Raw genomic sequence first — 25,094 nt, 5'->3', positions numbered from 1 at the left:
CATATCACTGCCTCAAAGCTTTTCTCACACCTCCACCATCCTTCCCTGTAGCTTTGATTTGGTCTTGGAGTCCTCAGCATGGGGGGGAAATGGCTGGACAGGAACGATGGGTGTTACAACTGGGTGATACCTTAGGCTTCTGCTTCTCCCTAACTTCACACCCACACCTTCACATTTAAAACACGCTTAAAGCATTTGTCTCCCCCCCCCCAATAATTCTCTACAACGGGATTGTACTGAAAAGAGAAAATAAGGAGTGCCTCAACACTACAATGCTGAATGTCTTACACTCCTGTTTCGTCTCAAGCATTTATTTAACAGGATGCAACTCATCTCAAATGCATTTCAAAAGACGCTATTTATTCAGGGGTCATCGCCTACCTCACTCCAATGCATTTCAGTGACCATTTGAAGGGACAATACATTCTTGTTTGGTTCTTTGTGACATTCCTTAATCATACTGCATAAGCTGCCCATCACTCAGGAGTGTAATGCATTCCTTCCAAATGAGTATTTGAAAATCCAGTGCATTTCTCTGGTCATTCAAAGGGTACTACTGTAATGTATCTCAGCAGCCATTCATTGTTGTCCTAAGACATGGGTAGGCAAACTAGCCCAATCGCCTTCTAAATCCGGCCCGCCCGCGGATTGTTCAGGAATCAGCGTGTTTTTACATGAGTAGAATGTGTCCTTTTATTTAAAATGCATCTCTGGGTTATTTGTGGGGCATAGGAATTCGTTCATTATTAATTTCCCCCAAAATATAGTCCGGCCCCCCACAAGGTCTGAGGGACAGTGGACCGGCCCCCTGCTGAAAAAGTTTGCTGACCCCTGTCCTAAGAAGAAGTGTGCATGCACACGAAAGCTCATACCAAGAACAAACTCAGTTGGTCTCTAAGGTGCCACTGGAAAGAATTTTCTATTTTGTTTCGACTATGGCAGACCAACACGGCTACCCACCTGTAACTAAGAGGATATAGTTTGCTGTAACACCCATGCAGTATAATGAAAAGTGAAAGCAACTGCCTTCTCTCTCCCCCCCCCCGCCCCCTGCTTTTCTTTAGTTTGTAAAAGTTCAAGTTTCTTTAGTTTGTAAAAGTCTCTAAACCTTGGGTTCCTAGCTGTTGTTGGACTACAACTCCCATCATTCCTACCCGGCATGGCCAGTGGCAAGATATTATGGGAGTTTTATCACAGAATTGTACAGTTGGCAGGGATTCAGAGGGATCTAGTCGTCTACCCTCTGCAACGCTGGAATCACAACTGAAGTATCCCCTGACAGATAGGCATCAGACTATCTGCTTAAAAACCTCCAAGGAATGAGAGGCGCCCCCCCCTCGTGTGTGTGTGTGTGTGGGGGGGGGGTCTTATTCTGGGGTGCCCAAAAGTCTTGGGCCGGCCCCGGCGGTGACAGCTTCTCCGACCACTTTTGGCGCGCAATGCGCCCCTGACCAAAACGGGCGAGTTTTCCCTCCCTTTCCCTTTCCAGGCCTCCCTTTGTCTCCATCTCCCTCACCAAAGCTACAAGACCGCGCGCGCGCCCCCGCCCGCCTCGTCTCGTCGTCACTTCGGCGCGCAACCCCCCACCCCACCCCCGCACCCGAAAGCTACGACGGGGCTGAACCCGCGCGCTCCGCCGCCGCTTTCGGATAGGAGACGCGCCAGGCCTGGAAGAGCCGCAGGCTCCCCTCAAGGAAAGGGCGGCCGGCGGAAAAGAAGCGCGTTCCGGGCGCGCGCAGGCAGCAGCCTCCTCCGCCGCCTCTCCAAGGCGGCCATTGGCTGCGCTTTGCTCTCCAGCTGCTTCCGAGCGTCTCCATTTCCAGAGGCGGCCCCGGTAGGGCGCGCGTGCTCCCCCTTGCGTTGTTGCCGGACGAGGGCCGGAGGGCGCAGGGCGGCGTCCGGAGCTCGGCGGGGACCCTTCTTCGGGTAAGGGCGCACCACCCGGAACGCTCGCTCGCTCGCTTGCTTCTCCGCCTGCGCCTCGTAGGCTGCGCGCGGAAGCTCCGCTGTTTTCGGGTGCCGCCGGCCGGGGTGGGAGGCAGAGGGGGGCGGCCCCGGCGTTTCTTGGGGCCGAGACACTGGCGAACGCGACTCCGCTGGGTTGGCCTGCCTTCCCCCTGCGCTGCGGTTGTCTGGAGAGAAAGCCGAGAGCTCGAGGTCCGGCGCTTACCTTGCCATTTCTCTCGGCTACTACTACATTTCTATTATTGTGCCGCAGGGCGGTTTGCAAGACGAAAACGCAAAAGAGGTTTTTGAGCAGAGGGCTGAGATTGTTTGCATTGGAAGGGGTTGGGCTAAATGACCCCCGGGGGTCCCTTCCAACTCTGCCCTTTTATGATCTTGTTGAGGTTCTCGCATTGCAGAGGGTTGGACTAGATTGGCCCTCGGAGGGGGGGTCTCTTCCAGCTCTACAGTTCAATGGTTCTGATAACAAACAATGCTGTTCCCACCCCCTTCAGAAGGCATGCCCTTGAATAAGTTATTTTTAATTAATTAATTAAAATTCTATACCGCCCTTCACCGAAGATCCTAGGGAGGTTCACAACAGAAAAATTGCAAATATATATTATAAAACAGAAACAAACCAATAACCCCTTTCCCACAAAAGCATTCTTGATAACGCCTCTAACTTTTTTTTTAAAACAAAAGCCCTCTGCAGGATTTTATTAAATGCAATGGTTCTTTTTAAATCTTTATTTCCTGCTTTGCATCCTTCTAAATTTGCGATTGATAAGCCACGATAGTTGCATCTGTGTGAATGGTAGTGTACAGGGATCTGCTCTCTTGGGTGATTCTTTCATTTGTTTACATTTTTGTAAGAAACAAACCCAAAACTAGTGTTTTCTGGGGGGTTGAAAACCACATAGTTCACCGTCTGTCTAGAGGAGATTTAATTTTATTGGCCAAGGCAGGATCTTTTTAATAGCAATCAAAGCTCTCCAGAGACTTCAGAGAACATTGCAAAATACTATTATTGTCTGGGGACTTGGTTGTTAGTATTTAAAAGTCTGGCAGTGGGTATTAACAAAAGGCAGGGCTGGCATTGTGTTATAAAAACTAGCTGTCTCCAGCTCTACCCACACAGAGTTGTGGCAGCCATTCATGTGCTAACAAAGAAATAATAACTCCAATACAGTAATGCCAGAACAGTTGTAGGCTTTCCTATTACTATTCAACATTTTTCCCACTTAAAGTTAAGGGCAAAACTTACTGACGGCAGTGTCTGTTAGGATTGTGAAGTTTGGGTCCCGATTTTAGGGCTTGGTTGTTTAATTCTGTACTTTTGACTGTTGAAATAAGCAGCCCTTTGGAAACACAGAATAGGAGATCATTGCATCAAGGCCTCTGAAGTCCAGGAGAATTAACTGGCATTTATTAAGAGTAGTCTTAAATTTCGGCTAGGCAGTGTGTTTAAATGCATGCCCATAAGAGCGATTGCAACACAGCCATTGCGTGCAAAGTGTAAGGCAGGCAAGCACAAACCGTTGGCAGGGGAGACGTGACCTGCTTCCTGTTGCCTCCCTCAGGTATGTGTGCGTGCCGGTGCTTCTGGATACTCAAGAGAGCTGTGTTGCTGATGGACTGTCCTTAATTTTCATGGGTTTGCTTCCCTGTGGCGTTGGGAACCCTGAAGCCCCAAATCCACACGTAGTTTTTGCTTGTCCTGCTTCTGCTGTATGTCTGCTTGTTGCTGGCCTCAAAGATAGGAGTGAGTGTACCCAGTTGAACTGGTCTAATAACCACAAGAAGCTAAATAATAATAAGAAATCCTAAGAAGACTCTTGAAAGACACTTGATTTTTTTTTTTTAAAGTGTCAAAAAGTAGTATAAGGAAATGCCAAAGACCTTTGCATTAACCAGAGCCATAGCTATAGGGGGCTAGTTGGGTATTTTTGCCCTGGGTGAAGCCTCCAGAAGGGTGCATTGAGGCTTTCAGTGTGTGTGTGTGTGTGTGTGTGTGTGTGTGCGCAAATGTGTGTGGGCACAGTGTCAAACTGAGTTCTTGACCCGGGTGAAATAAAGCCTAGTTTCACCACTGCCATATCAGATATGTGACAAAAATTGGAACTCTTGGTCAAGGGTAGGCAAACTAAGGCCCGGGGGCCAGATGCGGTCCAATTACCTTCTCAATCCGGCCCGCAGATGGTCCGGGAATCAGCGTGTTTTTACATGAGTAGAATGTGTCCTTTTATTTAAAAAGCATCTCTGGGTTATTTGTGGGGCCTGCCTGGTGTTTTTACATGAGTAGAATGTATGCTTTTATTTAAAATGCATCTCTGGGTTATTTGTGGGGCATAGGAATTCGTTCATCCCAATTATTTGAGGAAATTGCTGGTACAAGATGTGATCATGGGTAGCTTTAAACGGGGATTTGACAAGTTCATGGAGTGGAAGGCTCAATGCCCTATATGCAACTTCCAGGTTCAGAGGCTGCAAGGATGGGAGATGATGGTTGCTTTCACATACTGCTTATGGGCTTTTTGGGTGCACCTGGTTGGGCTCCGTGAGCCTTTTTCTCTTATCTAGCAAGGCTGCTGTGTATGATGTGAAATGCTTAACTAAAACCCAGCTCTTGTGCTCCAGTGCAGCTGTGCTGAACACAAAAGGATGAATAGAAAAGAGTAGCTTTGCTAAAATCCATACCCTGGAGACAGACAAGATGCTGCTATTCTGGGTGCACCTGAATTTGAGCAGCTTGCGAGCCATCTCATGGTACCTGTAACAAGAGGCACGATGGAGGTGGACGGCCAAAAGCCCCCTCACAAACCAGAACAATGGTTTATAATGTAAACCTGTTGATTTATTATTTTGCTGTGTTATTAGAATTCCGTGGTTGTACTAACAGTTGGGATGGTGATCTCCTCCCTAACAAATTCTTGTGTTTGGTGGTGAAGTGGTGTTGAACAGAACTAGTGGTTTGTGGGGGCTGGACCAAGAAGTAACAGTGAACAAAGACTGATTAATTCAGAATTTAGGAGGAAGTGAGTTTTGTGTATGTTCCTGAAGCAATTTGAGTTGTGATTAGAAAAGGAGGAAGCCTTTGCTGACAATAAAAAGGATTGCTCTGACCAGGGTACAATTTGGAGTAAAGGTAAAGTGACCCCTGACCATTAGATCCAGTCGCGGACGACTCTGGGGTTGCGGCACTCATCTCGCTTTATTGGCCGAGGGAGCTGGTGTACAGCTTCCGAGTCATGTGGCCAGTATGACTTAAGCCACTTCTAGCGAAACCAGAGCAGCGCATGGAAACTCCGTTTACCTTCCTGCTGGAGTGGTACCTATTTATCTACTTGCACTTTGACGTGCTTTTGAACTGCTAGGTTGGCAGGAGCTGGGACCGAGCAACGGGAGCTCACTCCGTTGCGAGGATTCAAACCTTCTGATCGATAAGCCCTAGGCTCAGGGGTTTAGACCACAGCGCCACCCGCGTCCCTACACTTTGGAGTAGGAGTAGCCTATTTCAGTTATCAAAAAATACAGAAGAGAAATGTGCATTCCTGGAGGGAGTGGTGCAAATCCCAGAACAAAATGTTTGCTGGGTTTCATTCCTCATTTTGTTTTGCGGTGTGTGTGTGTGTGTGTGTGAAAAGTAAAATAAACATCGTCTGCTAGAATGGCACAGCATGGCAACCCTCACAGTTTGAAAATAAACAAAATCAATCTATAAAAAATGTTCCAGTTACAGGTGGGTAGCCATGTTGGTCTGCCATAGTCAAAACAAAATAAAATAAAAAATTCTTTCCAGTAGCACCTTAGAGACCAACTAAGTTTGTTCTTGGCATGAGCTTTCGTGTGCATGCACACTTCTTCAGATACACACCAGAAGAAGAAGTGTGCATGCACACGAAAGCTCATACCAAGAACAAACTTAGTTGGTCTCTAAGGTGCTACTGGAAAGAATTTTTTTATATATATAAAAATGTGTGCTAGAAAGAAAGTAGAGAGAAAGTTCATTGTTTTGTCAACAGTGCTATCTGTTGGGAACTACCAATAGTTTTTAATATCTTTTTGGGTCATGACATGATGGCTCCTTTTAAGAATCTGGTGAAAGCTATGGATCTCTTCCCCAGAAGCTCAACTTATTTAATCTCTCCCCCCCCCCCCGACACATTTCAAAGTAGCTGGAAGGAAATGGAAGGGGGGAGGATCAATGGGGTGGGTTAGTTCATGAATGCCCCGGGAATCTATAGACTGTAGGTTGAGTACTTCTGTACTAGTCTCCTCTAACACACACAAAAACCACATCCCACATGGAACTTTCTTTAATGAGTTCACTGCTGAGTAAATGGGAGTTTTGCCTCGGCAGAAGTCCTTTGGGTTGTGTAATGATGGAATAGCAGGTGCTCAGTGTTTGTATAATAAAACAACCACCTGGAAACACCCTTGATGCATACAGCTTGGGCTGACTCTCCTGTAACTTTTGTGACTGATCCTCTCAGTTACTTCAGCTTTCTTTCGTTTGCATGTTGAGTTGACCTGCCCTTAAGGGAGCGGCAGCTTACTAGTCTCTGTTGGCTTTTTCTTTCTCTTGGGACCGAACAGTGTGCTCATTATGCATGCCCGTGTAAAATGGACGAAGCATTTAATTTGCCTCTTTCATGCTCTGCAGTGCTTTCCCATTGCTTAGTGATAACAACAATCTGCTTCATATATAGTACCCCTGGTAAAGCTCTCGCTCTTCTTTTTTTGAAAGCTTCATTTGCTCCCATGAAGAACATGCTACATACTGGGAACCTTTGAAGACACCTGCTCTCTTGTGGAGCAGCAGGCCAGAGAGATGCAGTACTGTGGCCAGGACAGAATTAGGCAGTCAGTGGACAAGGCTGGAGGTGGACCTAATGATGGCATCCCAAAAATGAAACAAAATAGAAAATTCTTTCCAGTAGCACCTTAGAGACCAACTGAGTTTGTTCTTGGTATGAGCTTTCGTGTGCATGCACACGAAAGCTCATACCAAGAACAAACTCAGTTGGTCTCTAAGGTGCTACTGGAAAGAATTTTCTATTTTGTTTCGACTATGGTAGACCAACATGGCTACCCACCTGTATCCCAAAAATGGCAACTGAAAGAGGCCTCATGCAATGTAAGGCTGCGTTTGTCCTTTCTCACAATCTCTGCCCTTTTTTTTGCAGTTGGAAGAATTCAAAAATTCAGTATTGGTTGATTAAGGCCAAGATTTATCTGCTTCAAGTACCTCAAGTAGAGGTAACATAGCATAAAGGGTTCCCCCCTCTTCTAGATGTTCAGGAATAACTATGAAGTTATTTCTTACGTGACACAGGTAACTTTTTTTTCTTTTTAAACAATGGCTCTTGTTAGACTGACGTCTAACATACCCTAGTACAGGGGTCAGCAAACTTTTTTGGGAGGGGGCCGGTTCACCGTCCCCCCGGACCTACTGGCGGGCCAGACTGCGCGCATGGGAGTGCCCGCGGCGGAGGGGGCTTCTCTCCCCCCCCAGCCCCATCCCTCCCCCTGCCTATCTCCTTCGCCGCTCTTCCTGCGGTTGGGAGGGGGTGGCGGCGCCTCTCCTTTTTGGGCCAGCTGTCCTAGGAGCCAGGCACAGGGCCAGCAGGTACTCCAGCCCACAGCATGGCCATGGGGAGAGGCCCATGGGCGGGCGGGCGGCAAGGCTTCCTATCAAAGCCCAGCTCCCTTCTTCCACAGGGCGGAGAGGAGCCAGGAAGAAGGAGGGAGGAGACGCCGCTGCGGTGAGGGAGGGAGGGGGGGGAATCGGAAAAAAAATGGCGCCCGAAAATAAATTGGAAAAAAATGGAGACCGTGCCGACCCAAGCGGCGATTGCAGAACTGTTCATGGGCCGGATCTGGAGGGCAATTGGGCTAGATCCGGCCCGGGGGCCTTAGTTTGCCGACCCCTGCCCTAGTAGGAAGGCAGAAAATTGAGACAACCATGTTTGTTCATTAGTATAAGGGAAAAAAGTAGCATGGTACTCTAATTAGGATGAACTGAAAAGTCACAGAGTACCAGTGTGGTACCAATTTTCTTCTTTAAACAGCTGTTGCCTGTTGCTGATGCTCGGATCTAGCCAAATAACCATCTTGTTGATGTTAGCAGTGCCATTTGGTTATTTATAGTATGTGACCCATCCAGTTAGCCACCACAGTGATGATGATACAGCATCATGCAACTCTGTACATTTGGCTGTTTGTGATGATGTCACTAAGGGCAAATGAAGCTCTCTAACTGGCCTCACTCTTTGCTGGCAGCGAAGTGTGTGTATTTGCACAGAATGGGTTCCTACGTCAAGGCAGCAAAACAAATGCTCCCAGTCCTGATAGGGTGCTCTGATAGTACATTACATGCCAGCACACTGTGGCAAGGGAACATTAGCCTACCTGACCTTCACAATCTATAAATATTTATTCCCGCTCCCAGAGCATTGGGAAGGGCAAAAATTGTCTCCCCAGTCTGGACTATCTGAAGTTTTGTATAATACTGTCTGCTCCCAGTGATCTTAGTTTGTTTACTGTCTGGTGTTTCTTGACATAGATTTTGATCATGTGCGTGCATCTGTTAACAACGCAAGGGTTGAGATGCTGAAGAATAAAAATAGAACAGTAGCCTGCACCAGCAAACTATTTTGTTTGTGGTTGTTGCATTCAAGACTTGGTCAGATTGCTCATGTGTATTGAAAGATCCAACAGAGTTTAACACAGTAATCATACCTACGTTACATAAGACAGCAGAAGCTTTAGTTATGGGGCCACCAGATGTTTATTTCTTTTTGCATCTGGGCCATTCCATGAAAAATGAGCCTGATAAGAATGCTAGATGAGCGCTGGACTTTGGTGAGGAAGATTCCAAACGTGCAGTCTAACCATTTTTTTTAAAAGCTAAAGACAAAAGAAGTTTAGTTTATGGACCTTCTTTTCAAAAGTCCACCCACGTAGTCTTCACACAAGTGTTCAGGTTAAAAGTTTTCTGATGACTGTCCCACCCGTGACAGCATTTTTTCCTTAATTTTGTATCGTTAAATTTCTTAAACTTAATTTCTGATTGCATAGTTGTAACCAATAAACATTGATTTAAACAGATATGCTGAGTTTATCATTGATTCACCTCCCAACTCAGAGTTTTTCCATAAATCAAACTTATCTCAAGCTCCATGTCCTTTTTTGTCCCACCCGTGACAATACTTTAACATTTAATAAAATTGTCAAAAATATCTATAAAAATAATAAAAAAATTAGTAAAATGTTCAGTATCTTATTAAGAACATAGTTTAAATTTTGGTTGTTAATTTTTATGTATATTTACATTGTTACACATGTGTGAATACCAAAAAACATGGTCCAAGTGTCCCACCCGTGACAATGGAATGGCCCATCTGCAATCCAAATTACATTAACACGTATTAGGCATTGCACCAGCAACATCTCAGGCGCAGCAGGCATGGGGAACCTGTGGCCCTGCATATGTTGTTGGACTCCGGGTCCCATCAGCCTCAGCCAGCATGGCTGTTGGTCAGGGATGATGGGAGTTGTAGTCCAGCGCATAGCTGCCAACCTTCCTTTTTTTTGCAGTGGGAAACGGTGCTGGAATAAGGGAATCTCCCGCAAAAAAAGGGAAAGTTGACAGCCATGGTCTAGCAGCATCTGGAGAGCCACTCCTCTTTGGACTACAGGAAACCTGTTCCTTTTGAAAGCCAAGATGAAGATACACACAGCTTAAATACGAGGACAGTGCTAAATGAAGCATGCTGCTTGACGTATCAAGGCTTCTACTGCTGAGGATGCAAACTCTGCCCATGCCTTTAAGCTGTTGGACCAAAGTTGAAGCAGGCCTTTTTGTTACTCGTGATGGCATGACCTGAAGCATGTAGTGAATTTACCAGCAGGCCTTTCTTTCACCTGAGCCGGTGCTCTCGCCAACAGGCTTGGATGGAAGGGGCTAGGAAAAGAGGCTGGATTTGCTTCTTGCAAAGCTCCTGGTCGGCTGTTAACAGAAGCCCTATTTTTGAGCTGAGCAAGGTCTGAAGGGCTTGCGACCGTTGGTTCTGCCCTCTGAAGTGCTGGCAAGGAAGGCTGTTTCACACCCCCCTACACACAGTGCGAAAGATTACGCAGAGGCCTTCCTTTAAGCACTTGAGCTGCTCTGCACCAGTTATCTGTGCGGGATTGAGCAGGAGGACAACGGGAGCATCCAGGCAGAGCGTCGGTTGTTGCTCATGTTGGGGAACAGGTTCAGAGGCCTTGCCTTGAGTTGTCCTTGAGAGCCAGTGTGGTGTAGTGGTTAAGAGCGGTAGACTCGTAATCTGGTGAACCAGGTTCACTTCCCCGCTCCTCCACATGCAGGATGAACTTGGGCTTGTCACACTTCTCTGAAGTCTCTCAGCCCCACTCACCTCACAGAGTGTTTGTTGTGGGGGAGGAAGGGAAAGGAGAATGTTAGCTGCTTTGAGACTCCTTCGGGTAGTGAAAAGTAGGATATCAAATCCAAACTCTTCTTCTTCCTTGCCTTGAGGTGTGCAACAGGGATCTTGTGTTGGAAGGTGCTTTTGTATCAGGTTGTGCTGAGGGCTAGATTTGGACCCTGGGTCTGCAGCGAGACCCACAGGAAGTGGGGCTGCCCTTGAGTGCTGCAAGGATGTGGTTTTGGGGTGTACAGTGTTCATCTTGGCGGTGCAGGAGACGATCCACAGCCATCAGGGAACATCTCGAGGTGACTGGGCTGTGTGGCTGAAACATCCTGGAGCTTTCTTCTCCATTGAAACAGAATTTGTAGTCCCAGGTTGACAGCTACGGGATAGTAGTATGTGCATGTTTAAAATGAAGTAGTTGTAGTTGGAAATACAGGCTGGAAACGAAAGTTTCACTTGCATGGGGTCTGTCATATTCACAGTGCTTCTGTTAGACCTGCACAGGTGAATGAATACTTAATATGAAGTTTGAACCAGAAAGTGTGTTTGTGTGTTGGAAAATGGGGGGGGGGAGGTAAGCTGCCCTTTGTGTTGTTAACATTTTTTGTTTCCTCTCCCATTGTGTCTCCTGCTCTGGGTCCTTCCTTTTCCTTCGTTGGGTGTGTGTTTCTGCTTTTGGAAGCTGTTGCCTAGAAGAAAGTGTGTGTGTGTGTGTTGTGTGGGGAGGGTCTTTCCTATCTTGGGATAATACAATGGACATCGGCAATAGGGTGGAAAAAGATGAGATTTTGCCAAGGATTTTGCTAGGAGGAAGTGGGAGGGAGATCTTCAGGCCAGATGACCTCATGAAGGCTTCCTCTGTGAACATTCAGTTGGACAAGGCAGGCTGGAATTGTGTAGGCATAAGTTTTCTGAGAGATTGCTGTTGGACCCTGCCCATGGGTTTGTTTGCAGAATGGTTATTATGCATTTTTGTGCTTTCATTTTGTATTTTTATGTTGTGAGCCACCCTGTCATCTTCGGATGAAGGGGGGTATACAGATTTAAGAAGTAAGTAAGATTTAAGAAGTAAGTGGAAGTAAGAAGTAAGTAAGTAAGATTTGAGAAGTAAGTAAGTAAGATTTAAGAAGTAAGTAAGTAAGTAAGATTTAAGAAGTAAGTAAGTAAGATTTAAGAAAGAAGTAAGTAAGTAAGTAAGATTTAAGAAGTAAGTAATATTTAGAAAGTAAGTAAGTAAGATTTAAGAAGTAAGTAAGTAAGTAAGATTTAAGAAGTAAGTAAGTAAGATTTAAGAAGTAAGTAAGTAAGTAAGTAAGATTTAAGAAGTAAGTAAGTAAGTAAGTAAGATTTAAGAAGTAAGTAAGTAAGATTTAAGAAGTAAGTAAGTAAGATTTAAGAAGTAAGTAAGTAAGATTTAAGAAGTAAGTACGGTAAGTAAGTAAGATTTAAGAAGTAAGTAAGTAAAATTTAAGAAGTAAGTACGGTAAGTAAGTAAGATTTAAGAAGTAAGTAAGATTTAAGAAGTAAGTACGGTAAGTAAGTAAGATTTAAGAAGTAAGTAAGTAAGTAAGATTTAAGAAGTAAGTAAGTAAGTAAGATTTAAGAAGTAAGTAAGTAAAAACTAACTAACAACTAACTAACATAGGACCAGTTCTGCCATCACCTTTATCCATGGTTGTGCTCACAGCATCACCAACAAAATCCTCATGTTGAGAACCCTTACTTGTTACTTTTCAGCTGTTCCCCATTCCAGGAGGTATTGCTTCCATTCTCGCTACCCCTACCTCAAGGTGGGCCTATGTGGGTGCTCCCTGGGTGTTTTGGACTTAGAAACCCTCCAGTCCTATGCAGCAGGGATGATGGAAGTTGTAGTGCCAGATTAGCTGCCCTTGTCCAAAGCCACTGTGGTTTTTAAAGGAGGACCAAAGAAAATAACCGAACGAGGCCCAAAAGTTCTGACTTCTGCTGCTTAAGGAAGCTGAATCCCAACAGTAATACAGGAGGGATGACAAACATGGCTGAAAAGAATTGTGCTTGGGCCACCCAAAAGCTCAGGTAGTTGGGGGGCATAAAGTGGGAAAACAATATGGCCACTGGGTTCCTTGGGTGGTCCTGGTGATCTGCACTAGTGCCTGCTATGTGATAATTCGTTAGTTCCTGAATAGAGTAGGAAGCCCACAATAATAAATAGGATGCATATTGTATCATTTTTGAAGCGTAACCTAAGAAATCAAATATTTTACCCATGGACCATGGCTCTTCATTAAAAGCTACTTTACTGTTAAATAGATGGTCGTGATTCACTTCCAGGAAGTGTGTGTGTGTGTGTGTGTGTGTGTGTGTGTGTGTATTCAACACTTTCCTGCAATGCAGGAATCTCAGCTAAAGCATCCATGACAGCTGTTTATCCAGCCTCTGCTTAAAACCTTCCAAGGAAGAAACAAAATAGAAAATTTCTTTCCAGTAGCACCTTAGAGACCAACTGAGTTTGTTCTTGGTATGAGCTTTCGTGTGCATGCACACTTCTTCAGATGCACACGAAAGCTCATACCAAGAACAAACTCAGTTGGTCTCTAAGGTGCTACTGGAAAGAAATTTTCTATTTTGTTTCGACTATGGCAGACCAACACGGCTACCCACCTGTAACCTTCCAAGGAAGGAGAGTCCACCACCTTCTGAGAGAGACTGCTCTACTGTTGAACAACTTCTACTGTCAGAAAGTTCTTCCGGATATCTAGTTGGAATCTCCTTCCTTGTAACTTGAAGCCATTGGTTTGGGTCCTAGAATCCGGGGCAAGAGAAAACAAGCTTGCTCCATCTTCCACATTTATTTGAAGATTGCTGTCATGTTTCCCCAGTCTCCTCTTATTCTTGGGGTTGTTTTTTTAAAGATCATTTTTACTTGTTTCCTAGGAGTAAGTCCCATTGAAAACAGTATGACCAGCTTACAAATGAATATGCATGGGATTCTAGATACCCAGAACAATCCTAGGGATGCTTTCTTGGACGGCTAATTGGAGCGTACTTGCAAATAAGCATGCATAGGCTTGCAGCCTCTGTGTTAGATATGTGCGAGTTCTTAAATAATTCTGGTGGGTCTCCTGTTTATTTCAGGTTAAAAGACTCACATTTGAGGCACTGAAGGAAAAGAAACCTGCTTTATAGATGGCTTTGGAGGTAGAAAAATCTCCTTTTGAGGCATCGTTGAGTGCGAAGGCCAAATGCTATGGGAGGTGGAACTACCGAGACCTCGAGACGGACCACTCTGAACTAGTTAGCAAGGTTTGCCAGCCTTCAGCTGTGGAAGAAGAAGAGCCTTTGCCCAAAGAAACGGGGGTTAGAGAGCTCAAGGCCATAGAGAAAGCTGACCATACATTTCCTGGCATTTTCCGGAGAACTGAAAAATGTGATAAGATGTCTTCTATGGCTTCGAACAAGTTTTGCAAGATGAAAGCAAAAGCAAAGTATGTGGAGAGACGGCCGCTCATCAGTAGGACCACTTTTGGTAGTGAAGTAGCTCCCAGTTTTAGCAGAGGTTGTCTGTTTCCGGAAGAACAACAACAGGTGAGCATATTTAGGTATCCATACTTGCACAATGCTTCCTAGAAAAATGCTAAGGAGACTGGATTCTCACAGTCGAAGAGTGAATGATCATAGTGCAGAAATAATTTTTTTATTTCCTTTTATACATCTATTTCCATTGGCACAAGTGACATGGTGGAGTTTGGAAGAAACTTTAGGAGTTATCCGAATTAGAAATCAGAGCAAATACATTGCAGCCTTTGACTGCCGTTCTGATTTAGTCACTCTTCTCCCTTCTCTGCCTCTTCCTTCAAAATTGTTTTTATTGAATGTTGGTCAGGCTGGGTAGGAATGCAGGTGGGGAGGAATAATCAGTGAGGAGGATAACAGATTGGCTACCCAGCATTGTTGTTGTTGTTCAGTCGTGTCCGACTCTTTGTGACCCCATGGACCAGAGCACACCAGGCACGCCTATCTTTCAGTGCCTCCCGCAGTTGGGCCAAACTCATGCTAGTCGCTTCGAGAACACTGTCCAACCATCTCATCCTCTGTCGTCCCCTTCTCCTTGTGTCCTCCATCTTTCCCAACATCAGGGTCTTTTCCAGGGAGTCTTCTCTTCTCATGAGGTGGCCAAAGTATTAGAGCCTCAGTTTCAGGATCTGTCCTTCCAGTGAGCACTCAGGGCTGATTTCTTTAAGGGTGGATAGGTTTTATCTTCTTGCAGTCCATGGGACTCTCAAGAGTCTCCTCCAGCACCATAATTCAAAAGCATCAATTTTTTGGCGATCAGCCTTCTTTATGGTCCAGCTCTCACTTCCATACATTACTACTGAGAAAACCATAGCTTTAACTATACGGACCTTTGTCGGCAAGGTGATGTCTCTGCTTTTTAAGATGCTGTCTAGGTTTGTCATTGCTCTTCTCCCAAGAAGCAGGCGTCTTTTAATTTTGTGACTGCTGTCACCACCTGCAGTGATCATGGAGCCTACAAAGACAACAGGCATACCCAGTGTTAAGCACACTTAATTGGGAGTAAGCCTCATTGAACACAGTGGGGCTTGCTTTTGAGAAAATGCACATGGGGTTGTGCTGTGAATTCGCGTTATTTTAGAGTTTCAGATTTGTGGTATTTGCTACTATGGTAGTATTGCAAGTGAGGGTGGGGAGGAAGAATGATGGACCAGCTTCCCTGAATGTATTATTCAGGGTTGGGCAGCATTATGGACTTTTCTGAAAACCTATCCAAATGCTGCACAAGATAGATCTAGTTTGTTCGCTTAAATACGGGTGAACACTGCCTAAGCATAAATAGTCCATGGGAGTGAGTGAACTTGCTTGAATGTAATTGGTCCTGGTCTTTCTATTTGGGTGTGTGTTTTGAGATTCCCAAGTACATAAGTAATTAGTGTCATCCTTTTGATGGCCCTTGGGTTCCTTTCCAAGTCTGCAGTTCTATGATTCTATATCAGGGGTCAGCAGGGGGCCGGTCCACTGTCCCTCAGACCTTGTAGGGGGCCGGACTATATTTTGGGGAAAAAATATGAACGAATTCCTATGCCCCACAAATAACCCAGAGATGCATTTTAAATAAAAGGACACATTCTACTCACGTAAAAACACGCTGATTCCCGGACCGTCCGCGGGCCGGATTTAGAAGGCGATTGGTCCGCATCCGGCCCCCGGGCCTTAGTTTGGGGACCCCTGTTCTGTGTCATTTGAATCAGAATGCTGGATTTCATTCCTCCAGCCTTCAAATTAACCCAGGTTCACTTATTTCTGGGGGAAAGCAACTGACCTTAAAAGAAAAAAAACAATTGCTAGCAGCCTGCTTGCTAATGAAACCCTCACCTGTATTGGAATATTGAAGCCTAACTTTCTAGCCTGACTTCTTCTTTTTTAAATGACTTGCACAGGTGACTTCAGCAGAAGACTCGGATTCTGCAGAGACGCTTCAGGGGCTGCTGGAAATCACAACCAAAGCTATGGACTCGACGTTTTACAGCCCTACCACCAAACCCCTCTACAACCTTGATGCCGATGGGAGGAGCCAGGTGACATTTGCGCCTTATTCATCCACTCCCAAACACCTGCCAGGTAAAATAAAGCATCGTTTTGATGCCGTGACACCTGCGTTCCCTCGGACTAGCTTCACCTTACAGCCTTCAGAAGACTCCGGTTTTGATCAGCAGGGGATGGCGAGATCTAAGAGCTTTTTGGGGGCTGGGGCTCTTTCGTTCTCACCTGAAACATCTACTCCCTGGCAGCTGTATGGTCTCCCTGACCCTTCAGGAAACCACATTCTGGGCCCACACGGGCACATAGCTTTGGATAGCTCCCCCACATTGGGTCACATGGGAAAGATGTCCTCCTTCCAGGCGGACTACTGGGCGTGTGCCATACCCGATTGCCTGCCCCCATCGCCAGACCGTCAGTCGCCCCATTGGGACCCTAATAAAGAATATGAGGACTTGCTTGATTACACCTATCCTTTGAGACCGAAACACAAGCTTGCAAAGAACCCCAAAGAGTCTTCTGTCCACGATTCTGGGGTTGACCTCAATAGCCTTTCCATTTCTCCCGAGAGTACCTTGAAGTCCATGAACCTGCAGGGCCAGGAACCTCTGGCTGCGGAGATCCCACACTCGGAGAGCTTTCCAACCCCTTTATTGGAAAAGTCGGAATGCCCTGTTCCAGTTTCTCACTACAGACTCTCACCTGTTGGGAACGTGTCCTTTTCTGATGGTGTTCCCTCTCCTGGGAGAACTCGCACCTCTGGAGAGAAGATGGTGCATGGCTTGTCTCCTATGTGCCCTCGACCAGTTCCATTTGATTCATACAACTTGGATGAAAGACTCTTGGACACAAGGCGATATGGCTGCCTTACAAAGAGAGATGCTGACAGTAGCAACTTCATACGCTCCACAAGGGTGCTGCCTTTACAAAACGGGAGTTCCATTGATGAAGAGTATCTCTCCTTACCACCCAGGCTCAAAGAGTTAGAGACATTGGCTCAGCAGCTGACTGATCTTTCACTGATCATAAGGAACCCTGAACATTTTCCATATGCCGATGTGAATGGAGAGCAGCTTCCTCTGGAGGTTCAGGGAGATGGTGGAGCCAGCAAGTGTCAGTGGGAAACAGATTGTGATTCTTGTCGTACGTGTAGCTTCCACGAACACATTGAAGAAGACCTTCTGAGCAACCAAAGCTGCCAGGACCAGGAGAGGCTGCTAGGAGAGGCTGCTAGTAGCATTGACTTGCTCAAAACAAGATTCCTCGAGAGTGGAGGTCATCGTGTTGAACAAGAGACAAACCGTTGCAGAGATTCCCTTGCACTGCATATAAGGGTAAATAATAATAATAATAAAAATCCAAACCTGAACAGCAAAATGCCAATTGTGTCATATGATACTTAGATTTGAAAGTGGCCAAAGTTGATTGTGCGACTTTTGAAGGGCTGAAAGACCTGAAGGCCTGGCTGCTTGTCCCTGTGTAGACCTGTATTATCACTTATATAACAATATATTATATAAGTGAAAATTATTAAATAATAATAATAATAATTTATTCTTTATACCCCAGCCACTCCGGTCGGCTTCCAACAAAATATTAAAATACAATAGTAAGTCAAACATTAAAAGCTTCCCTAAACTGGGCTGCCTTCAGGTGTCTTCTAAAAGTCTGGTAGTTGTTTTTCTCTTTGAAATCTGGTGGGAGGGCGGGTGCCACTACCGAGAAGGCCCTCTGCCTGGTTCCCTGTAACTTGGCTTCCCGCAGCAAGGGAACCGCCAGAAGGCCCTTGGCGCTGGACCTCGGTGTCCGGGCAGAACAATGTGGGTGGAGACGCTCCTTCAGGTATACTGGACTGAGGCCATTTAGGGCTTTAAAGGTCAGCACCAACACTTTGAATTGTGCTCAGAAACGTACTGGGAGCCAATGTAGGTCTTTCAAGACCAGTGTTATGTGGTTTCGGCTGCCGACCCCAGTTACCAGTCTAGCTGCCGCATTCTGGATTAGTTGTAGTTTCCAGGTCACCTTCAAAGGTATCCCCATGTAGAACTAATTGCAATCAGGTCATCTGGGGCAAGTTTATGTGTAGCATACAACCTACAGAATGTCATAGGGCAGGGACCTGAAAACAGGCATTTTCAGCTCCTGCACTGTGCCTGTCTCTCTACCATTTGTGAAGCAGCAGCCACCAGTAATGTATTTAGTGTTAATTCTGGAAGTGTCCCTTCCAACACTACAATTATATGGTTCTATGATATTTGGGTGTCATACTGATGCACATTTTGCTCTAGGAGGCTAAGTTAGGTCAGAATCGAGAATACAATTCCAGAATTAACGCTGAATACATTACTTCTGGTAAATGAGCCACTGTAGTCACTCGTGGGTTGTGAAAATTTGTGTCCCAGGCTTTCTGGACTTGTCTAGTTTTCAGCTCTCCCACCCCACTACTGCTTCTAACCTGGGATCTGAAACCGCCCCCCCTCCCCAAAACAGTTTTACAATTATACCTATAAAATTGAATTCTACGATGTCGTATGCATATAATGGGTGCCTTTGTTCTGATTCATCTAAGTAGATATTTTGCTGTCAACTAGAAGAGCTCATTTGTTGGCTGCACAAAGTGGCAGAAGTTACAGACAACTGGATTCCTCCCAAGCCAGATGTTGGAAGTGTCAAGGCAGCATTGCAAAACTACCTGGTAATTCCTCCCCCCCCCTTTTTCCTCCTTAATTGTGGATTTGAGTAGCTCTGAGATCACCGGGCTTCATTATGTAGGAGTAACTGACGGCTGAAAAGAGGCCTAATTCAATTCAAATAATCTCTTAAGCAAACCCCTGTGAGAAATAAGAAAACTATCAGTTTGGAAGAATGCCTATTGTAAATAGCTCTTAGTCCACATCATGAAACACCAGTCTCCCTTGGTGTCCCGTCCCCCCTTCAAATGTATAAATCAGTGGAATACGCTATTTGGAAAATTTATATTCTTGCCTTGTGCTCACCCTCCTAGGAGAGTTCTGCTGTTCTTTGTGTACCGTTGGTAGTAACCGGAGTGCAGACAGTTGTGATCCTTGTTCCATCAGGGCGCAGCTCACACAACTGATATTCCTGTGCCCTGCTTGCTGCCCACCCCTGATGGCCCCAACCCCTTCCAGAGATTCAGAGGGGGCCCCTGAACAGTCGAGGCTGCCTTGCACAGGACTGCAGTACAAAGGGGGAAATTGCATAGAATCTGGCAGAGAGATCTTTCAGCAATGGGAGCTTCTGCTGGCAGAAGATCCCTCTCAATTTTTCCCCTCCTATTTTGCACTGCAGAACTGTACACCACAGCCGCTGCTGTTTTGGGGTGCCCCATTACCTCCATACAGCAGCTGCAGACAGAGGAGGGAAAGAAAAATGGGGTGCACAGGCTGTCTTTTCACACCGTTGGATCCAACCCATAACTTTAAAATACATTTTGCGGAACCTATGTGCCCACTTGTGGATAATGAGCAATTTTTCTTTAGAAAGGTAAAGGTAAAGGGACCCCTGACAGTTAAGTCCAGTCGCAAACAACTCTGGGGTTGCGGCGCTCATCTCGCTCTATAGGCCGAGGGAGCCAGCGTTTGTCCGTAGACAGTTTTTCCGGGTCATGTGGCCAGCATGACTAAGCCGCTTCTGGAGAAACCAGAGCAGCGCACAGAAACGCCGTTTACCTTCCTGCCGGAGCGGTACCTATTTATCTACTTGCACTTTGACGTGCTTTCGAACTGCTAGGTTGGCAGGAGTTGGGACCGAGCTATGGGAGCTCACTCCGTTGCGGGGATTCGAACCACTGACCTTCTGGTCGGCAAGCCCAAGGCTCAGTGGTTTAGACCACAGCACCACCCATGTCCATAATTTTTCTTTACTCATTACATTAATTTTTAATGCTTTGGCTTTGAATATTGTTGCTCATGACATCAATCACATTTCTATGCAGGAGTTCAAAAAGGATTTAGCTGACCACCAGACACTGACTGAAAATGTCTTGCAAGATGGAGATAGGCTTCTCAAATGCATGGTATCGGATTCACCAGGTATGGGGAGAGACAACTATAAGGGGGAAACAGAACCAGAATACGGTGTGGGGGAGGACAAGTGGACTGCAGGCCACTAAATCAGACCTTGTAATATTTTTCTGAAACTCCTCCACCTCACACGGTGTTTTCAACTTTCTAGCTCTCATGGTTTTCAAGATACTTGGCATGAATCCTGCCAAATATAGTTTTCAAATCTCATCTGTTTAAATCAGGGGTCAGCAACCTTTTTCAGCCGTGGGCCGGTCTACCGTCCATCAGACCATGTGGTGGGCCGGACTATATTTTTTTTTGGTGGGGGGAGTGAACGAATTCCTATGCCCCACAAATAACCCAGAGATGTATTTTAAATATTAGCACACATTTTTACTCATGTAAAAACACCAGGCAGGCCCCACAAATAACCCAGAGATTCATTTTAAATAAAAGGACACATTCTACACATGTTAAAACACGCTGATTCCCGGACTGTCTGTGGGCTGGATTGAGAAGGCGATTGGGCCGCATCCAGCCCATGGGCCTTAGGTTGCCTACCCCTGGTTTAAATAGAGCAAACTTAAGCACATATTTGATGTTCTCAAAGAAAGCTGTAGGATTTCAGAATGCTTTATTTTTGCTGAAATATGCCCAGTGTTACCTTCTTTTTACTACATAAAGGCTGAAAAACTAGAAAGCACTTTGGCTGGGCAGTGACCTGAGCACATGTTTGTTCGCTAATAGAAAATGGAGCTTTGGGGTAATGCTTTTTGTTGAATCCTCCTTGTTAGTTTCATCCACTTGAGAAAGCTGCTATAACTTGTACAGCACCACCTCTCTATTCTTAGCATGCACCATAGTCTTTCTCTTTCTACACCAGCGTGGTGTAGTGCTTAAGAGCGGTAAACCCGTAATCTGGGGAACCGGGTTCGCGTCTCCGCTCCTCCACATGCAGCTGCTGGGTGACCTTGGGCTAGCCACACTTCTTTGAAGTCTCTCAGCCCCACTCACCTCACAGAGTGTTTGTTGTGGGGGAGGAAGGGAAAGAAGAATGTTAGCCGCTTTGAGACTCCTTCAGGTAGTGAAAAGCAGGATAACAAATCCAAACTGCTTCTTCTTATTATCATCTAGCTATTTATTGCAAGCGTAATAGGACGCTTAATGCCTCTTCTTGTGGTCATTTCTAACAGTGTGTGTTACCCAAAATTGTCAAGGAGAAACATCACAGAACCTGGATCTTAAATTCGTTTTAACCCTTGCTTCTAGTTTTACAGAACACTCTTGGCTTGATCGCCAAACAATCTGACAGGCTTGAAAGCCACGCTGAACGCCTGTATGAGACTCTCCTAGCAGCTATGGACACTCTTGGCGATGGCTTGATAAAGAATTGTGATGCTCAGCAAACCGCTGCCCAGGCAGAGTCGTCAAGGTGGGTAAGCAGAAGAGAAGATGTGAGGGTGGACGTTAATGAATGTGTTCTTCTTGTGTGGTGGCAAGTAAGGAAGCAGACAGAGCTTTCACCAAGCCTGCCTGGCTCAAAGGGCGTTAGAAGTTCCTTAAATAGTAAACTTGCACCCCCTCATGAATTGACGCTCATCTTGAGCTTTTCATAAACCACTAGAAATTCCGGCAACTTAGGCAGATGCACCCAGCTTTCCTGGGGTGGATATAAGGGTATAAACGCTTTAAGGAAATGCCCTCAAGGTTATAATGAATTAAGGTGGGAAGGGTGATCCGCAAGGGCAGCCCGGGATATTTTGCCACTGTAGGCAAAATTCCCCCACCCTCCACAGAACCAGGCCCCCTCCCTGCCCCCACTGTCATGCCCCTGCAGGTTGTCCTTCGGTTCTTATGACCAAAAGCCTCCTTCCTGCCAGCTGGTCTCAACTGGGCTGGATGAGCCAATGATCTGATTCTGAACAAAGCAGTTTCCTCTACTCTACTCCTAATGGGAAATTTGGAACCAAGGTCTAGCGCTTTGCACCTGAAGGGAACTCCATTGGCCCTTTTATTCTTCTTCTTTTTGTTCCTGCTCTTTGTGGCTAGAGTGGCTTCATTAAATAAAGGGAAAGGGCTTCTGCACTGTCAGTAGCTGCCAAGAAGAGTGAATTTGCATGGCAAGCTGCATCTCTTGAAACTACCTCTTCTACACAACTATTAAAAGTTCAGGAGCCTTTGTTCTTTTTTTTTTTTTTAACCTGCCATCTTCAGGTGAATCATTAAGGCTGCCATCCTATACCCAGTTTCCTCGGAGTAAGCCCCACTGAATTTAGTGGGACGTACTTTGATCAGACATGACACAGAACGGCACTGTAAAGGAGTTCAGCTGCCTCTGTGCTAAAGGAAACAAAATAAAAAAATTCCTTCCAGTAGCACCTAAGAGATCAACTAAGTTTGTTCTTGGTATGAGCTTTCGTGTGCATGCACACTTCTTCAGATACACACCAGAAGAAGAAGTGTGCATGCACACGAAAGCTCATACCAAGAACAAACTTAGTTGGTCTCTAAGGTGCTACTAGAAGGAATTTTTTATTTTATTTTGTTTTGACTATGACAGACCAACATGGCTACCTACCTGTATCTGTGCTAAAGGGTGTGAGGATCCTATCCTTCAAACCAGGGTAAGCTTCCAGAGCACACACTTTCTAGTTTTGTTGCTCCTTGCTTTCAGCCTGTGGTTTAATTTAAACTATCACAGCAATAAAATAATAAAATGCAGAAGACAATTGGGAAATCAAGACTGCATTGCCTGAATAGCACCTTCCTGGCCACTGGCTTTTAAAAAGATTTATTACGGGCTGAAAGTGACAGTATTAACAGTGGCCTCCTAGAAATGTGGAGCTTAGGTTGAAGTTTATCTGTACCTGTACACTTAAGTAAAAGTGAACCGCCATGTAACTTAAGAGGGCTACTTTGCAATGGGATACAGAACTGAGGCATCTTCATCATCATCATTTATTCCCCACCCATCTGCCCGAGTTTCTCAGGTGCTCTGGGTTTCTCCAGCCACTTTCTGTCCTGAGGAACTTTTGGTTGCGAATAAAAGCATACTAACCCCCCCAATATATATTTTAAGTTATTGAAATCCCATAGAGCAAATGAATGCTTGGTACCGTGGGCAGTTTTCTAAAGGCATTTGACGTAGCAACCTTGTTCATCCTAAGTGTATTTAGTTTGAATTCCACAGTGGGGGGGGGGGGGGAAAAGACAGGATGCATTTGTAAACTTGCAGATTATTTTATTTCAGATAATGCCTCTGTGTGGAATTTCACAGGCCTTCTTCCCCTGAATGAAAGAACTGCTTCAGTAAGGAGTTCGAGGAGATATTAAAGTGCTCTCGACAGCGTGCTCGAAGCCTGGAAGCTATATGACCTCTTGCAGCGTCACCAAGCTTTGTTTCCAAGTTCAGGTGTTACAGCAGCTGGGTCCATCTCTGGTGCCAGGTGGGAGTATGGAGGATAAGGCGTCCACAGATGCTGGTGTGGTCATTGACTTAATGGTGAAACGCCTCCAAAGCTGGATGGCCTTTTTATGTTATCGTTGTTCAGGTGAACAGTTGAAAGTCTTCAGTGCCTGGTCGTCTAACGTACTTCGGGTTTTCCTTCGAAATATGTTTCGTTTGTTTACATGTAATTTCTATGGAAGACTACATTTTAAATAAAACAGTTTTATCACCATATATATTAAAGCACTGGCAATGTGTGATTTCAGTACACCTGCCATCTCCCTCTCTTAAGAAGACATGGGTAACATGCTTTTTAAAGGAATAGTGCCATGGCTGGTGTGTTCTTTGGTTAATCATTGGTAGAGGTTCTCTAGCAAACTGCTTTTTAAGAGCTGCTGTTTTTCTTTGGAGCACAGAGAACTTATCCTTATAGCTCTTTTGAAGAATTGCTATGCGGTTTGCTAATGGCCTAATTTCATAACAGGAACGAGACTGTGCAGGCCTCCGCTGCCTCCCAGTAGGGACGTAACAAATGCGACATATTTGCTTCCATTTTCAGCTAAAGTATACTTAAGCCTAAGCAGGGAAGTGCAGTTTTGCCAAACTCTGGATCATGCTTTGAAGTTGCCTTGTTTGGACAAGCCATAGTTAAAACTAAACCTGATTTGTCTCAGTCTGGAAACTATTTGCAGTTTAAAACAGTAGCTGTGCCAGTAGATGAGTGCCCAAATCCAAGGCTTGTTCCCATAGTTTAGTACTGTGTATGATGTTATCCGATGAGGTAAACAGTTTTGCTACTGAAGTTGAGTTTAAAGAATCCTTACTGCCAAACATCTAAATAAGAATTTTGAATATTTAAAATACACCCCCCAAAATTGGATAACTGGCTGCTCATGCAGATTTGGCTAAAGCAAGGCCGCATATACTTTTTCCATCGTAGCAAGAGTCACTGCATAAGCTATCCATGCAAAATTAAATAACCTGTTTTTCAGTAACTAGTTTGCTCAACACGTGCGCCAAAAAATAAAGATTCCAAACCAGTTTATTTCTGGTTTGCAGGAAAACATTGGGTTGAGTAAACCAGTTTGCATCTTAAATGCAGTAACTGTGCTTTCCCCCACATTTGTTTCTCTCCTCCATCATGGGGAATAAAATGAACACATGATGAGACCAAGGCCCTAAATAGGCTGAATGAATTGAACATTTTCCTGCTGTTTTCAACTGTGCCACTTCAATTACCACTATGGTGATAGCTGTTGTGAGTAGTTTAATCTTTGCCTGTTTTCAAACCTAGATCCTAGCTGCATCATTGCAGCTTTAAAATAATGTGCTTTTTACAGGCTTCCCATTCAACTCCAGCTATAATGCTCTTCAGCAAGACAGGTAGTTTTAGTTGTCTGATGCCACTGTTCTGAAGGTGACATGATAGAAGGCACCCGCATTTAGCAATTTGAACCTTTAAACTGAATGTTGAACTGTGGCTGTTGTGAGCTCAACTTTACTAGTGCCCAGTGCAAAAAAGATTTGCTTACAAATGACCGAGGGTGGCATACCGTCTCAGTACCAATCCTTCCATACAAAAACCCATTCCTGCTTACCTTCTCCCCCCTCCCACCAGCTTTCATTTCGGCAGTATAATTTGTAAGTGGGAGATCATTTTGTTACTGCCGTTCATCAACTGGGAGACAAAACAGGAAGCAGCAG

The 25,094-nt window shown here is 45.2% G+C and overlaps 1 protein-coding gene across 3 annotated transcripts; it reads left to right on the top strand.

Moving 5' to 3' along the window:
• Nucleotides 1-1,857: 1,857 nt before the first annotated feature.
• CEP68 (centrosomal protein 68) lies at nucleotides 1,858-23,633 on the top strand. 3 transcript variants are annotated; one of them, XM_033142725.1, is made up of 7 exons: nucleotides 1,858-1,926; nucleotides 13,497-13,946; nucleotides 15,818-17,251; nucleotides 18,490-18,612; nucleotides 19,873-19,969; nucleotides 21,212-21,374; nucleotides 23,193-23,633. In XM_033142725.1, the coding sequence occupies exons 2-7, from the start codon at nucleotides 13,548-13,550 to the stop codon at nucleotides 23,194-23,196; spliced, it is 2,220 nt and encodes a 739-aa protein (XP_032998616.1). In that variant the 5' UTR covers nucleotides 1,858-1,926; nucleotides 13,497-13,547; the 3' UTR covers nucleotides 23,197-23,633. The 3 variants fall into 3 exon arrangements, with proteins under 3 accessions (XP_032998616.1, XP_032998618.1, XP_032998617.1); XM_033142726.1 differs by lacking the exon at nucleotides 1,858-1,926 and adding an exon at nucleotides 7,259-7,282; XM_033142727.1 differs by lacking the exon at nucleotides 18,490-18,612.
• Nucleotides 23,634-25,094: the final 1,461 nt, after the last annotated feature.

The sequence above is a fragment of the Lacerta agilis genome, chromosome 3 (genome assembly GCF_009819535.1).
Source record: "Lacerta agilis isolate rLacAgi1 chromosome 3, rLacAgi1.pri, whole genome shotgun sequence".
NCBI classification, from domain to species: Eukaryota; Metazoa; Chordata; class Lepidosauria; order Squamata; family Lacertidae; genus Lacerta; species Lacerta agilis.
Note: the sequence above shows the minus strand (reverse complement) of the source record. Positions and strands in the feature narration are given on the sequence as shown.

Bases quoted from the DNA above. Each gene is read 5' to 3' on its own strand.
- CEP68 (XM_033142725.1), top strand. From the start codon at position 13,548: ATGGCTTTGGAGGTAGAAAAATCTCCTTTTGAGGCATCGTTGAGTGCG. The intron at 13,947-15,817 runs GTGAGCATATTT...TGACTTGCACAG, and splicing joins TTCCGGAAGAACAACAACAG to GTGACTTCAGCAGAAGACTC. The intron at 19,970-21,211 runs GTATGGGGAGAG...CCTTGCTTCTAG, and splicing joins CATGGTATCGGATTCACCAG to TTTTACAGAACACTCTTGGC.